Below are 17,668 nucleotides of genomic sequence, written 5' to 3'. Positions count from 1 at the left end.
AATTCCTACTCACTGCCTTCTCGTGGCATTACTGTTGTTTACGAAAATGAGAGGACGGAAAGCGAATGTCCGGCGCTTTAACCGAATCCCAAACCAAATCAATGGTGCACATGGGCTCCAGTATCCTGCGGGAACAAATGGAGCATGAACAAATTTTCGGTCACCGGCTACCATGGGACTGCAGTATCACAGCCCACACACAAATGTGTGTGGCGCATATATATTTGGTGCACTCTTGTACCAATATTTATGTGTTCAAATAAATAAATAAATAATTTGCAAATTCCGGAACAATAAATTAAAATGAATTCGAATTTCATTTAATAATATTTCATACACATAGTTCCGTTTATCATCTTGAAAAGAGTAAGAACAAACATTCTAGCAGAATAGCATGAATTCATTTTATTTCGTTGGTTCTGGTCATCTGCTTACAACCTGTGATACTTAAAATCATAATCATATAATGGGTTTAAATTACTTACATGAGAGGTTTGGTTAGAAGTTATACTGAAGACATGTCGGTACAGTATAGTAAGGATGTACATAAATTTAATTTGAACATGTTCCAGAAAGCCTCAGAACAAGAGAAAGAAAGACTCTAAACAGTGCAATCACCAAATATCTTCTTGATAAAGGACATCAGGTCGATACCCTGCAACTATTCAAGATGATCAGTAAGCAGCCAAACTCCAGTCTTCTGAAGTTTGCTGAAGCCGTTGCTATCAGGACATCAAAAACCTGACTTATATGGTCAAAAAGAGATGGTTATTAATCTTTCCTTGCCTTGGTGACTAATATTCCTTCGCTGCATCTTAAAATTATTTTTATTTTTTAACTCTTTCCTGCATTTATTACATCATTGAGTTATATTTCAACTATCTTTCAAATTAATAATCTTGTTTTATCAACTAAGCACCACTCATTATATTCCTATCAATATTTACTCATTATGTAATCACTTGTTTCTAGCCGTTTGAACTGTTGCCACAATCAATGTTGTAGAATGCTCTTTCACATAAGGAATATATATTTACAATATTCAGTCCATTCAATTTATTTTCACCTTTACTATACTATACTAGTATGTCTTCAATATAACTTCCAATGAAACCCTCTCATGTAAGTAATTTAAACCCATTATGTAATTATGATTTTCAATATCACAGGTTGTAAGCAGCTGATGAGAACCGATGAAATAAAACGAATTTATACTATTCTGCTAGAATGTTTGTTCTTGCTCTTTTAATAATATTTATTATAATTAACATTACAAAATGTAATTTACTTATTATAATAAAAGTACCTGAGATCAAATATTTCTCTGATAATACAACACGTGTAACCATTGACCGATGAACATTAAAAGTTTGAAACAATTGAGGACTGTAACCAACCGTTTCTGGATGTTGAACTATTAGGCATACACGACCAGATAATGTACCATAGGCAATTTCCATCCAATTACGGCTTGAATAAGCTTCAATGAAATGCATATATATTTATCTCATTAATACATCTGGTTTAATGTCATTACAAATGGGTGGGTACATACCATATAATATAAAATCCAACAACAAATGAAGAGGGAGTTAACTTAGATACTGGTTGGAACATTAGTTATTCACGGATGCACAAAAAACTGGACGGAAACATTCATCCATGGTACACCAAATTGAAAGCTTCTTAGTACACTTTTTGACTAAGAAAGGAGGCGAAGCAAATCATATTCTATCTTGTTAACACAATGTATTCTGAATTACTTAAACCTACAGCACAATTAAAAAATTCGACTCAAATAAAGCCATAACGAGATTACGATAGTGACAATAAATCAAAGTGGATTTTTCTATTTCTGTCGACCAACTAATTCAGTTGAGAAGGAAATTACTGAAATTTTAGTTTTCATTAGTATTTTATTTATTAGCTAATAAATAAATGGGTTTATGTTTATTAAGTAATATTGCCATTCACCTAAGCATGGAATATTTATGCAGTATTTGATACACTACTGTAATGAAATAATAGTAGTTTGAAGAGTTATTTACATTTTTATAGGTATACGGTTCAATTTACAACAGTCAAACTCTAATTGGGATTGAACCCTGTGTACCAGCAGCCATGTGGTCAAGGGTTTGAGTAACAACTATATTTATAGTATTTACAAACCTTCATTTTGAGTTACGACTTAGGATTTGATTAAATTTGGAAGAAGTTGTAAAATATTTTCAAAAAATTTCTAAGATTCGATACACACATTCATGACTGATAAACTGGGTAAATAATGAACTACTATTTCTCAATAATCAGGCCCAGTTCATTGAAAAAACAACCAAAACTATAATGTTTGAAGGTTAATAATGCCATAAAGGTGACCTGACCAAAGTAGGTGGATTAATTCACAAAACTAAACCACTGAGTCGCAGCACATATTAGTCGCTAGACTAGACAAAGTATTATTATTTCAGATTACCAATTTCATCCTCGTGATGAAAAATAAACAAGTTTTCACTATTAAAATGAAGAGTAGTTTTCAGAAGACTATATAAAGAGATGGACCTGTATTATTAATTAATGGAACGAATGATAGACACATCCGAAATAATTTTCTCCCACTTAAATGGTAACAGTTGGAGAGGTAAGACAGGTTACAGTCTGTGAGGCGAACTAACATAACTTTTAGTAGTACTCAAATACTGTTTGTAGTAGAAACTCGAAACTATTAATTAACTAAGCCTGTAAGAATTGGACGGCCGTTTCTTCCTAGTATGCGACTCCTCATTGGTGAGCAAACACGATCCCGAACAGAGGACACTTGGTCTCGCGCGTGAACACTTAACCTATAGACCACTGAGCCGGCACACGTGGTAATGTCTAACTTAGGTCGATCCAAGGTCTTGCGAAAACTTTCGTCAATTGTCTGCAGTGAATCACTGCCTCATACCCGACACGGATTGGACTCCACTAGTCACGGCTTCTCACTAAGACTCCAGGAAATCCATCTTGAAGCTAGTCACCAGTGAGCATATGATTATTAGTAGTATGGGGATCTTTGGAGATTGTAGAACGAAACGGCCGTCCATTATTCTCAGGTCTATGATGATGGTCTATCTTAGATCGACTCGTGAATTCAACTGTTAAAATACTACAATCTCCACAAATCCGTATGCTAATATTAAATAACTATACAACTTAATCGGAACTAGAACCTACCATGAAATGGGTTGATGCAGACTATAAATCCTCAAAAAATAACTTGTCACGTACATTGATTTGAAATTAGAGAATAAAAATTCGACTACTGGTTCCATGCTGCAAATTAATTAGCAGTGAGATAGGCACTGATCTACTTACCTGTCTTAACTTATCAAGTTTTTGTAACGATAATTTTCCCAATATTTAAAGTACTAATGAAATTGTCTTCAGATAAACTAATACCAGAAATTAATGATTTACTTAAGATAGTCGATTAAATCTTAGCGATTCAGACAATTATATGTTCATTATTTTAAAAAAGTATCCTATTCAACACAATTCACAAACTCATCATTAAAAGAAACCCGTTGTCAATAAAAGATTATGTTTTAAAAAGGCCTAACTATTAGATAGTCTATTTATTTTACTTTATTTAAATACATAAACATTGATACAAGGCATCGACTGAGATGGTTGGGTCACGTGTTACGTATGCCTGAACACCGATTACCACGACGCACAATGCTGACTAGTGTAGGGGATGGTTGGAAGAAAGTTAGGGGCGGCCAAACCAAAACGTGGCATCAGTGCTTGAAGTCATTATCTTCTGGTCCGAGTCATGTTGGTAGACACAAACTACTTGGTTGGGGTCCGTGTACCTATCGTAACTGATGGTTGGGGACTCGGGGTGATATAGCTCAAAATCGATCACAATGGCGTAGGTGTATATACACTCTGTCTTCCCTTAAACTATGAGATTAAAATTACTTTATATCTTTATTCCTACCAACTAATTATTTTTCTTGTACTATATCCTTATATGCAATCTTTCTTTTATATATTACTATCATTGAACTATCTACTTCTATGTATTTGGTGTTCATCTTGTTGTGCTAATGAAGTAATGGCAACTTGGACCGATGCATATATATGCCTGGTCCCACGTTGTAGCTGACTGACTGACAAATGACAAATTTTCGTAAAAAATGGTATATTTGAAATATTTATCACTCGATGACCTTGAGATTATAATCCATTTAGCTAATCAGCAGATAGTAGATATAAATGAATTACTATGATAAGATTAGGCTGATAGAATATAGAGTTTAAGATTCTGTTACCATATTTGATGTCCATTAATGATGAAATCCTTAACTTTAATTCCTAAATCCATTTTAAAATAATTTACACTTTCACCACTGACTAGGTAGTAGATTTCAGGTTAACCTGGGAAAATATTTATCGTTTTAGATTTCCTGAAAAGATGGTAAGTCAAGAACTGGTTTACACTTTCTACGATTCTTCTATTCGTTGAACTAGTTTGGCAAAAATCAAGTATAACAGATAAATGAGCATGATCAAACCCAAGTTTTTGAATAAATACTGGGTTAAGGTCAAGGCTAATGTCATAAGACAACCAATGATATTAGATTCTTAAGTATTAAGCTCAATTAAAAAGTGATTGAAGAAGAAAGATATCAGTCAACGAATATCGAGGTGATTGGTCGTGGGAGGATATTTTATTCTTCATAAGATTCGCAGATTATTATGAAATTTCATTATTTTTAATATCACTATAAGTTTATAATTCTTAACCGTTCTTTATGAGCTTCCAAGGGTATTCTAGAAAATGATGGATGTAGTTGTCTTCATCTAACTGGATAATTACTGACTTCTTTAGCAAGTTTAGCATGCTTTCAGGAAGCTTCTGGCATCTCAACATCATAACCGATACCTTTATTCTCTCTATAAGAATCAAAGCTTTTCTCAAACTTCTTGATCTCGATTTTTTTTCTCCAGAATTCAAGAGATTTTTGGAAACTGAAAAGAGCAATTAAGAAGTTGGCGTCTAGGTGTTAAAGGAACAAGACGTATTAAGGCCTGTGTCCTTAGTTTTGAACTACGCTATTTTTCTCATTTGAACATTGTTAATATTATCAGGCTGTTCAAAACAAAATAAGTGTAGTGAGATTCAAACTCATAACCTAGTGAATGATAACTAAATCTTTTAACCGATAAGCCTCATATATTTCGTTTATCAATGGGAACAAATTAATTAATTAATTGTAAAACAGAAACACTTACATGTTTTTGGAGATAAATGTACACTGAGAGCAGTGATTGGATCACGTAATGGATCACGATACATTTCTGTGACTAAAAGATCATTATCTACTATACGTAAAGGGAACTTTTGTATATCTAACGGAGTAAACAATGTAGAAGAAACACGTAATTTGCATCAAAACATAGAAAAATATTGTAGGCATAGAAACAAAATTGGAAAGTTAAAATATCCAATGCAACAGTTTAATGCTTGAAACAAAGCTTATACAAAACATAAATTTCACAAGTACCGTAGACGCGATTAGAAGGTACAAATTTATGTAGTAAGTTGTGATGCAAACGTATTGTTTAAATAACTTTACCCAGCAGCTAATAATCCGTGCTAGAGAATTGAGTTCAAAAGGCTAAGAAACAGGATTCTAAACCAACCCAGTTACAGTTTTACAAAGATATATATATATATAATGTGTGGTAGTGAAAGTAAATGTGATTGGTCACTCAGTGTGTGAAGAAACAGGCACTCAGCTTACTGACTAGTAAATATGTGATATCCTTTCTTATCAGTAGATTTCTGCTCCGGACTCACTGAGTGTGACTACTTATAATTGTGTAGAGTTACTCTGATTCTCTATTTTGGTTGTAAATTGCACATCTGATCTAGTGTTTGTGTATAGCCGATTGTAAGAGTATCCAATCTAGCGGTGGTATTAACTCGGTCATCCAGACCAGTCTTATCATTGTATTGTCGTAATATGGTAATATCTTGTGCAAGAGAGAAAAATATATTTAAATCCATCCGTTGTATCAATGCATATATACTTGATAGTGGTATTTGTTTGGCTCTCGTCCCAGAGGTATCATGGATGGATTTTGTTGTGGATGCGGAGGAATAGACCAATAATTATCATGTTAAGTCCAATGGTGTCCTTGGACTTTAAATGGACATTTCCTATTGGTCGATATCTGTTCACTTGTTGAATATTGTACAAAATGTTGTTTTCTATTTTATGGTACGATGTGGTATGCTTGGTTAGTATATAAATAGAGTATGTTTGAAATATAATGATTCATATCTCCGAGGCTGTGGCTTGTGTTCTGGACTCAACTGACTGGGCTAGACAGGGAAGCGAGACCAATCGAGACTCTAGGCCGTCCGTTCGTGTTTACGTGTCACTGTAATCGATCGATAAGTACGCTGCTCTCTAATTTTCCAGTCAAGGACACAACAATTAGCACAGGGTAAAAATCGACCCAACTTAAAGTCATAATAGATTTTTATAAAGAATTCGGTAAATAACTAGTAAGAACAAGATGCATTGCATTATTTACATTGGAAGTCAGACATACTTTCAAAAAACATCACAACTTACTTATACTGCATATACATCCGCTTGCACAGCCTAAAAGTAACAACTCAGAACCGGCAACAGCATAGCTTAATATAGGGACAGTACTCCATACCTAAAATATATGAAATAGATAATTGAAATAATATAAAAATAATTTTGAGACTAATGTGTCTTTCTCGCAATTATATGTAATTATAGAATGTTCATGTAGGCAACTATGTACGTAACTGATTAGAAATCAGTAATTAAACTCTTCTCTTAAACAGGGGGGGATGAACTTATGACCTATAGGTTGGAAACTATATGTTTTAACTAATAAGTTACTATTTCACCATATAAACTGATATAATAGATGGCTTAAAATATTCTCCTCTGTTTCAGATATACTACTATGATACATTAATACGATAATAAGACTAGTCACGTTACATGAAATCTAGGATTCAAGACCCAGAATAGAGAACCAGATTAACATTACATGATACTTTACCCAGCATAGTACAAGCAGTCACATTCAGTAAGTTCAGAGCAGAGGAAAGGAAATCATATATTTATGATTCAGTAGGCTAAGTGCCTGATTGTCCACGCTCAGTGACCAATCATATTTTACTTTCACTACCACATACCACAAACACAGACAATGATTAGAAGGATTTTAATCGATTGGAAACTAGGTTGTCAGTTTTTAAAAACCGATGACTGCCTAAAGTGTTAATTTCTAGTTAATTCACTTTGTAACGGATATGAGAGTAACTTTCAAAAAAAATTCCTGTTTAGTATAGATTCGTGAAGATTGTTGAATGTTTGCATCAAGGACTGGACAACTATTAAAAACTAGGAAGCACTGGAGTCGTTCCTTCCTAGTATGGAATTCACTAGTAGGGCGCACACATGAACCCGCTAAAGGGAATCGAATCCAGGACCTTTAGTCTCACAAATACTTATTTTCTAGTTCATTCAATTCTCATTGAATGGTGTACGTACCTAACTTCAATCAACCTAAGATATTCCACAACCATCTTCCGTTGTCTGTGGTACATAACTGTCTCACATCCGATATGACTGAACTCTACTGGTCCCAGCTTCACGATAGAACTCCTAGAATTGCACTTCGAAGTTAGTCACTAAAGAGTACATGATTATAATTAGTATAGAATGTTTGTGGCGGTTGCTGAATTTTCATAGATTGCATCAGAAACTGAGCTAGCTAGATAACTATTTCATATTTTTCCTATATTCAGTTCAGTCTACGATAAATGCTGAATCGAAATATTTTAATAAATACACCCTAAAACTGATGTACCTCAATTGACACAGAGGGTTGTAAAAGGTTGACAAAGATTTTTGTTAACTACATTTTAGAAAGAGGTAAGTCACGGATTGAAAATCTGCGAAAAATAAGACAGTATGTTTATTGATGAGAAGTTAGAGAAGAAATGCAATTTCATACAGTTAGATTCTAACAATTTTAGGGGAAATTTAGAACGAATGTTATACGTTGGCCAAATCAGTCATAGGTTAAATGATATGTGAGAGACGCTGATGGGCGCATGCTAGTGAACAAGATTTAACCTCATTTTCTAAAGGGACAAATGTACACTATTGACTGAAAATATGCCTTGATTTTTTGACGGACATGTGTCGACACTTGTGAGTTACGCATATATTTTTGATCCGATCAGCCAATAAAAGCTTCCTGCTCACTCTTGGTTTTCCCAGTCAACTAGCAAATTGAGATCGAATGTAAGAAGTACGTACGTCAGTATCAAACTCAGATGACAGCAGACTATAGAACAGAATGAAACTTATATGTAATCTCAAAACACAGTACATTTTAATGCAAATATGTATAACTAAAACTTACTTGCCATGCATTAGTCATTACATGTCGAACACCAACTAAACCATATCGACTGAGTGCGACGAGATGAGCACCAATAAATAATAAATAATCTACTGAACGTCTATTTAAATCATATTGACCAACCTTTAACAATAACAAGAGTTAAAAAGAGAAAGTTTCTGAAAAAATTGGTGACAATATACAGAACTTTCATTTTCAAAAAGGATAATAAAAAAGCCATTAGTGAACGCCTTTTGAGAATTAGATGTGCAGCAACCATTTTTTTCTAAATCAAATAACGAATAATTTTGCCATTTAGTACTAATAATGAAAATTTGTAAAAGATCACAGAACAAATAACCGGAACTAAAAACACAGACATTTGTTATTTGATAAAATATTCATTTACCATTTCACAAGTCCAAGGTTCTTTAATTTTAGCTAACGGTGGATAATTATCCAAGCTTTTTACATCTTGCATAGGCATGAATGGGTATAATGGAGAGAGAAAATAAGTAGCAGGTGATGTAGTTACTCCATATGTACCAGCATATGAGACAACTGCAGAGATTAATCCCGATGGTGGATATAAATACCACAGTCTAATAGTTGATCCAACAGCTACAGCTAATGTACATCCTCCACAACTAGATGAAGATGAGTTTATCACGGAAGGCAAATTATTCGGCCCAGATATAGAAGCCTGATTGCATTGTGATGATGTATTCTGTGAGGGTAAATTAGTAGGAAAGTTAGAACTTGTATTGAAACTTGAATTCATGACATTATTCGACAATGGTTGATTAAAGCCATTCGAATTATTATTATTATTACTATTATTGCTTATACTAACGTTTGTTGAATTACTCCCAACTGGATTTATATTTGATGAGTTCATTGTAGCATTTAAAGGGAATAGAGATGTGGTTGTTATTCCAGGTTGAGTAGGATTAGGACTGAAACTGTTTTGGTTCGGTGCTTTTCCAGTAAGAGCAATTCGATCAATCGGTCCTGGCAAGATAGGACTTAACCATGTTACATGCCAACCAATAGGATCTTTTAACCTACATGAATAAAATGAAGACAGAATTCAATAAAACAATACCGGATAATATGTAGAGGACAATGTATATAGTATGAATACATTTTCACAAGATATACACATTCCGCCATTCTCATCTTTTTGATAAAACAATGGCATCCCGTTTTCAGTTACATTCATCTGTCGGATGATAAATCATTTACTAATGGAACTGTTACGATCATACTTGATAATAATATAAGAGATTTTAACTTCTGGTAATTTCCATAACTATTGCTGAGTTAGAAAACAACCTTATTATTATTATTGTCATTAATGGCGTTATTCAGTGTTATATTTTTGGTACAAAATAGAATTCTCAGCACAAAGTATTTCATATAACAAAAAAACGGATGATTCGTTTTGTAATAACTAGTGACAATGGCTTCTATTCAAATAGAGTAAGATATGTTTACACATGAGTCAATATTCAGCAAGTAACTATATAAACCATTAAATCAGTTTTATTAAACTGTTTAATATAACTCATTTATCAGGCACGGATCTGTGTACTTGACTTTGTGCCATACTCTAAGTCTGAATACTAGTGTAATGAACGAACACTTAGGTGGGGAAGACCAATCTATTGTTTAATGAAAAATTACAGAATGTTTTTATAAAGTATAAAAACCATACATTAAGTACTTCATGTGCACATCTTCCATCAATTGTCTCTTACAAACTTCATTGTTTCTTCATTCCTGTTTTATTACAATTACTCTCCGTTCACATCCCTGTTCTCCTCAGTTCGATCTTTTCAAACTTCTGCTGTCCGGCATCCCACTTCTGATTGGTGTTACATACTACTTCTGCCTGTCCACATAAGTAGTATGCACCACACTAGTAGTGCTACCGAGCTTCAGAACTATCGCCTAGTAGCTAAAAACTTCATCCCGTAACTACTGGGCAACGACTCCATCTACCCAATTTAAGACTATATGTTTCTGTCCAAGTCATAGTCTTACATGTTCAATTAGGACTTACCAATAAAAGTGTACTTTTTTCCTTTCTCTGAGAGTTTCATTTATACAGACAGTATAAAAATCATTTCAAGTAAGTTTCTAGTCAACAGGAGTGACGGATTCTTGAAATCACATCAAATAATACCCATAAATTTACCTTTTTTTTCTTAACGACATTAACAACAGATGAGCTCTTTTATTGTTTATTCCTCTTAACAATTAATTCTGGTTAGATATTGAATGATTCATGATGGTGTGAATATGTTTGAACATTATGTCCAACTAACCATTCAGTCCATTCCAGTTGTAGTAAATTACAAAAACTTACACTGTCTTTGGAAAAAAAACCAGGAACAGAATGTAATACTCCGACTATTTAGCTCATTTAATGTATTCTAAGACATTAAGGAAGTAAACATATATTAAATTGTTCGGCAATGTATATCACAAGTTGAAAGCGAATAAGAATCAGAAATTCGTACAAAATATCGAAAAGATCACTTAACGAGTGACAAAGAGTACAAGATCAAGTACTAAGACTCAGAATAAACATGTAAATAACTTACGAGAATACACCTACACAATCGGAGTAAGCAGCAGCCATTATGCTTTGATGACAAACAAGTAAGGTTACAGGTTTATGATGCAACTCGGGATTGGCTGAGTGTAAATCATTACTTTCAAAATCCTGACTAGTTGATTGATTAATTGGATTCGACGCACTTGCCATTGACTCGTCAAGAATTTTTTGTGTAGGACAGTCGGGTAGATAGTCATGCTTAGATGTATTTCCGTTACTAAAGTGATGAGAACGGGAAGATTCAATAAAAATAATGAGAAGACTTATCTTTAAAAATTAGAAGATGAAATACACTGATAAAAGACGAATATCTTCTATTCAAGCAGGTTATGTACACATGTATTTGCTTTAATGCTTACAACTAGAAAGGCTCTTTTTGGTTGTCTTGAAGATGATAGCTCTGACAGTCCATACAATGAGGAACTGGTAGAGTGACCATCAATACTCATGCTTACCTATTCAATTGTCAAACTAGATCTTTCATAAAGATAGTGAAATAGTTAGTTCTTTAAAATCAAAGTTTAGGCTCGACCTAATTAACTAGAATAAAGTGAAAACTAAAATGAAATGGAATGTAAAATTAAACAGTCTATCCTATGGATGTTAATCAAATGAATGTCCGAACCCATACGTCACTTAATTAAGCCAACTAGTGTCCATATGAGGTGCCTATAATCAAAGATAAACATTTTAAAACTTAGGTTTCTTAGACATGATCAAACCGAAGTAAAGCATAGCCTTATCAAATGAAGACGATGGAAAGTACAGTTTTTAGATATCCATTTACCAGAATATTTGCTATGTCGTAAAAATATATGGAATGTCGTTTAACGATTGATTTTTATCGGTTTATTACCCCAATAGTTGAATGAACTGTCATCTAGACATTATTAAGTTGATGATCAACAAAATCTTGGGACAACTAAAAGGCACCAATTTTCCAATCATAGAACTACGCAGCTTGTAGTGTAAATGAAATATCTCAATTTTTAACAACATATGAGTGTGTGTTTCAGTGATGAAGTTTCCCCTACTTAATGGCCGTCGAAAAAAAACATAAGATATTTGAAGCTTTACGATGTTTTCAATCCAACTTTCGAGGATAGTTGGACCAGAAAGTAAAAAGAAATCTTTATTTAAAATAAGTTTGCCAGATGATGAGAATGAAAAATTTGAACCTTCAACTTGGTTAAATCTTATTTTATGAGGCGGAAGCTAACATCCAGCTCGACTCACTAACTTGACCGAAGAAGCATAAAAGTAAGGTAGTAAAGTCCAAATCACATTATCCATCTACTACGTAAACAAGGGATGAAATTAAAATTTGAGAGCGAACCCATCGTACCATATATATCCGTTCTTCATTGTACAATGTTTATGAATTTGTATTACGTTATCATGCTGTCTCAATTTGTTTTGGGATCCAACTTCTGCTCATTACACTACGAAAAAATTATCTTTCTGAGCTATTTGTGAAGTGCAATAATTCAAAACGATACAGTACTGGGTTAGAATTTATACTAGTATGTTTCAGTTAACATAATTCTAGGAATTAATAAACAGTCAAAAGCACGTTTTATGAATAATAGGGATTTGAAATTAAAGGTGACTATCAATTAATGAAATTTCAAGTATATATATATATATATATCAATTGAACTTACTCTTTAGTTCTGTTTGTACCACAATTAGAAGCATCACGCAATGAATTAGTCGTCCGTGTCTTAATCGGTGAATTCTTTATTGTGTGTTGCAAATTTTCGGAGCCTTTTATCATCGCATTCGATTTTTTTTTCATAGATAAACTAGCAGTGGTGTAAGTCAGTAGGCCTACATTATTTCCAGGACTAGAATGATTACCACATTGGCTGTCTTTATTTGCACCCCACCTGGAATGTAGCAACAACAGTAACAACTACTGTTATTTACACTAATTAGCACTATCATTGATTCATTTTTCGCGTTATTAAGGAAGAAAAACCAATGATTAAATCAAAATAAGCAATTACATGATATCAAGTGTAAGTACAACTATGTGAAACTTGTCATGATGACTGAGGTGTCCGGTGAAATACTGAGATTTACTGAAATGGCCTAACTGATAACTTACGAAACCGATTTCCAAATGCCAACAGAATAGATTTTAGAAGACAAAGCCATGAAAATAGTAGAGTATTCAATGATCATTTATTTCCGGTGGTACACCAAGAGAAGACCTAGTTGAAAAGTGCACTATGAAAATTAAAAGGTTCATACTGCAAACAATGATCAAATTGACATTGTTGCCGATGTAGCAACAAAGTTGCATAACAAACTGCTGGTTTATATGAGTGGTCGTAGATCCCTTAATCCACCTAAAATTTTAAAGTACTCTATAAATCACTCTAGTAAATCTTTGATTTTTCTATTAATTTGGACGAAATCCTGTGGAAGTGAATATTTACTGCGAAGGATCACACTCTAGATGATGACTTTACTCCTACTGTAGTAAACGATAACTCAGGTGGAGAAAACCAATCTATTGTTTAATGCAAAATTACAATGTCTTCATAAAATACGAAAACCATACATTAAATACATAATTTGCACATTTATCAGTTGTCCTTTATATGCTTCATGATTCTTTTAATTCCATTGTTGTCACAATTACTTGTTGTTCCCCCCTCTATTTTCTTCAATTGAATCTTTCCACTCTTCTGCTGGTATGCATTCCACGTCCGACTGATGCTATATACTACTTGTATCTGCCAACATAAGTAGTATTCGCCACACTACTAATAAAATAACAGGTAGTATGTGTAACCTTTACTTCCCTACGGATATGTGGGATAACGAGTCAGTAACCATGAATACAGTAATATAACGGTTGATAAAGATTTACTTTGTGTGACAGCTACGTTTGTCAGTCGATTATCTTAACCACAAAAGGACGAATACGAAAACGTCATTACAAAACAAGTGTACCAATCTGTAATTACGACGGTACTTTGTAGCAGAAAGATATTATCATTATAGTGTTCAGAATAAATTCCATTTGTTTACGTCATTATCATGGTATGTATCAGAAGGTAGACGTCCTTGAAATTCCGAAGAAAATCTATGAACTATTTTTCATGGTATTTAGGATTTTTTAAGTCCACTCAACATCTCCCAAAGTTATACTGATGACTAAAAAAATTACCGACATCAGCATTTTCAAAAACTCAGGGAGTGGCAGGTAACGTTTCGGAGGCTTAGAAAAAATTTGATGGGATTTTAATAATTTTCAGAATATGTCTCCTATATTCCTTCTGTTCGATAAACCGGACATCCATTAGGAAAATAGTGAAAAAAATGCTTGCTCACACAATCCTAAGAGACTATCAAGTTACAGAACAAGATGATAATAACATGTTCACATTGATAATACATGCTATATGGAGTGTAATCTATTTTATAATGTCCATGTCTCCCTAAATTGGACACAACGAAGATTTTATCTACCAATAATATTTACAATCCTTAAATTTGCGGAGCTTCGCCAGACAACTTTATTTATGTATTTTAACACATAGATATTGGTACAAGGAGGCACCTTGGTCAGAATACACTGAAGTAATATGATTACGGACAGATATAATAGACCAAAACCATTGTTTTAAACAAAGTATTTATACGAAATAGTACAATTCAGTTCAGATTGTTAAAAGTATGACTAGAGTTGGGAGAAAACATGGATTGCGACAAAATTTGATAGTGGTCATTAGATTACTGGTTTAGTGTTCTACTAATTAAATAACGAAACCTAACTGATAATTAGGTCTTGACTGAACTTTAAGAGGTCAATAAACTTCTTGATTTTGCAGTCACTCAATAGGTATTATGAAAAACCATTCCCAAAATTAAAAGAATGTAAGCACAAAACGAGACACCTTTGGCAAAGTGAATAATTTCAGTTTTACAAAAAAATTAAACGAACCTGAAGTTTTTCCCAGATTCATCCAATATGAATTCTAGAAAAAGAGAAAATGTGGCTTTTGATTTATATTTTAAAGCATAATTATTTATACTAAATCTTTGCAAACCATACACCAAGAAGTTAGAAACTAATCTGATTATTTGCTAGAATGAATAGATATACAGTTGATGTAATTTACATTAACAGGGGTCACTCAATGGGAGGAGTCACGTATTAGGTATAGAATATGTGGTCAGTGTTAGTACGATATATCAAGAAAATTATTTACTTCATAAGACGTAACTCAATACTTATTTAAATATGTAAACAAATCGCCCCGATATAAATTAAAATCAAATAAACTCATTAACCAGGTACTTGAGTATCAGCCAAACTCTAAATGTAGAGGCTGATGATACCAACTGGTCGAAGTGGACGCGACAAGACTCGAACCTGATACCTAGTGGCTGAAGGTCGGACGCGTTAACTACCAAACCACGGCTCTTCCAGACACTCTGAAATGCCTGGTTAGAGGTTGATATTAGGCGATAATCTGTCACATTTACAAGGGGACTGGTTTCGCGAACTTGTTATTAGTCCGGGCACCATGTTTATACTTTACTGGTTTCCATCCAGACTGGAATTTCGAACTAAATAATCGAAAGGATTTCTAGTGAAGGCGAATTACGGGAAATTTGAATGAAGCTAATGTAATCTAGAACACAAAGTGTTTGCAAAAACTTATAGTCTTAATGGCCGGCGGACTAACATGATAATCCCTAACAAAAAGTAGTGTCCAGTTAGACGGTGGTGACATGATTACAGGATTGGTGGTTGGATTATTGTTAAGTAGCTGAGAACAATTGCGACCATCCGCAAATAAACAATGATTTAAAAGATTACTTCTCCTGTCACGTGATGGACGAGACTAGTACCACTGAACCCGAACCATCACACATATAGGTAAATGGAATTACTTGAATACCAGACGTCAGAAACCTAGGGAACGCTTCAACGCATCAAACAGTAATAAACAAAGTTGGAATAACAACAGAGGAACGTGAAAAAGCACAGAGGATAAAATGAATGCTCTATCTCCTACCCTGCTGACGGGTTTCAAATTTTCTGAGTGGAATGCAACATCTAAAGAACCCGAACTTATTAGTTTAAGTGACAGATATCCATGACCAATGCTCGTACGTATTGCCAATCACGACGTCAATACAGTTTGTTTCATTGACTTGGAAGCCTAAGTACATGCTTATACACTCGCATTTTAGTTATTATTTTAAGGATTAGTGATGGTACTTATTTGTTCTGACGAAAGTAGGTAAGATAGTGAATAGGTTCTTCGATGCTACTTATGAACAAAAAATCTACCAATATCTATCAATATATAAGATGAAAGATGGTGAATATAAGGTCAAACTCATTATCTCTGCCGGATACTGACATAACACGGTTAGATAGATGAAGTTGGGGAGATAACTAATTTAAATTACAGGAATTTTTGCTAACAAGGTGAAGCTTAAACTAAAGTCACAAACTCAACACATTACTCATCTAAAATGTTTGTCGAAAACCTACATAAAAATTACTTGTTAAAACGCGCAAAGTGAAACGAGTCTTTGATTTTAATAATTCTGATATACCTAGAATTAGAACGTACCTGGTGAGGGCATGTAAGCATGGAACAGTAGGTCTCCACATTTGCCTAGAAGATTTTCTTCACATAAAGATAGTTTCTTAACTAAAATCAAAGGTTTACAAACTGAGTTTTATATACCTAGAGAGTCCAGCGCGTAAAACTGAGCTTCGTTCTTGAGTGAATTAATATCTACACCATTAAGATTGACCTCACTAGTTCGTAGGTAGTTGAGAATGACACTGAACATATCTGGATCTCTATCTATGAATATCTAATGAACTCAGATTAGCATAAAAAAACATACAGCCCCTGATTCATCTCTTAGTGTAGGCAAGGCACCATCAAGTAATCTAAAAGGTATGAACTACAATAACCGTTAGTTTACATGCTGAAAAATGAGTTTTTGTTCCACAAAAGTGTATTGCGGGAAGTAGAAAACCTGTAAAATGGCAGTGTAATCTGAACTACATGTTTACTTTCGACCACCAACATTGAGGTTGACAATATCACAACGCTTGCTCATGTTTTAGTTTAGCTCAGAAAACGAAGAGCTGAAGGACAGACTTTAAATTCGTAGCATTATTCAATCTTCAACTGATTAATTTTTCATGCTCACTACTTGATGTTAAGCTGCAATTCCAGGCAATCTGGCAACCCAGCTGCATTACTCCTAGTGAATCTGATAAGTAATTAAGGTTTAACATTTCTTAAGCACAAATATGTGTGTCACTCCAGGGAATTGATATTGTTAGAATCATCTATCATGTTACAAGACGGATGACTGATTAGCTATGATATTAAAGATTTTAGAACTAGAATAAAAAGGACCAGGATGAAGAAATACATCTACAAACTGATTAAACTAATGGGAATATAAGTAGGCAATTATAAATGTTTACAAAAGTAGATGAACAGCGATGATAAGGTATAAGATGGTATAGGGGTTGCCAATGATAAAATTCGAATTATTGTGTAGGCATGTTAATAACTAGATAAAGAATTTCCT

At 33.7% G+C, this 17,668-nt stretch overlaps 1 protein-coding gene across 1 annotated transcript in view; it reads right to left on the bottom strand.

Annotated features, from left to right (window-relative positions):
- Positions 1-17,247, bottom strand: part of KCTD3_2 (BTB/POZ domain-containing protein kctd3) — a 31,822-nt gene extending 14,575 nt beyond the window's left edge. Inside the window, exons 1-13 of the mRNA XM_051209016.1 lie at positions 17,139-17,247; positions 17,048-17,101; positions 16,967-17,012; positions 16,801-16,933; positions 16,684-16,764; positions 15,036-15,069; positions 12,742-12,966; positions 11,064-11,294; positions 8,864-9,518; positions 8,476-8,598; positions 6,633-6,723; positions 5,281-5,397; positions 1,307-1,480 (exon numbers count right to left, since the gene is read on the bottom strand). Coding sequence (XP_051073033.1) covers positions 1,307-1,480; positions 5,281-5,397; positions 6,633-6,723; positions 8,476-8,598; positions 8,864-9,518; positions 11,064-11,294; positions 12,742-12,966; positions 15,036-15,069; positions 16,684-16,764; positions 16,801-16,933; positions 16,967-17,012; positions 17,048-17,101; positions 17,139-17,185 — 2,011 coding nt within the window. The 5' untranslated portion in view covers positions 17,186-17,247. The remainder of the gene's footprint in view (positions 1-1,306; positions 1,481-5,280; positions 5,398-6,632; positions 6,724-8,475; positions 8,599-8,863; positions 9,519-11,063; positions 11,295-12,741; positions 12,967-15,035; positions 15,070-16,683; positions 16,765-16,800; positions 16,934-16,966; positions 17,013-17,047; positions 17,102-17,138) is intronic.
- Between the last annotated feature and the right edge of the window lie 421 nt (positions 17,248-17,668).

This window comes from Schistosoma haematobium, chromosome 1 (genome assembly GCF_000699445.3).
Source record: "Schistosoma haematobium chromosome 1, whole genome shotgun sequence".
Taxonomy (NCBI): Eukaryota; Metazoa; Platyhelminthes; class Trematoda; order Strigeidida; family Schistosomatidae; genus Schistosoma; species Schistosoma haematobium.
Note: the sequence above shows the minus strand (reverse complement) of the source record. Positions and strands in the feature narration are given on the sequence as shown.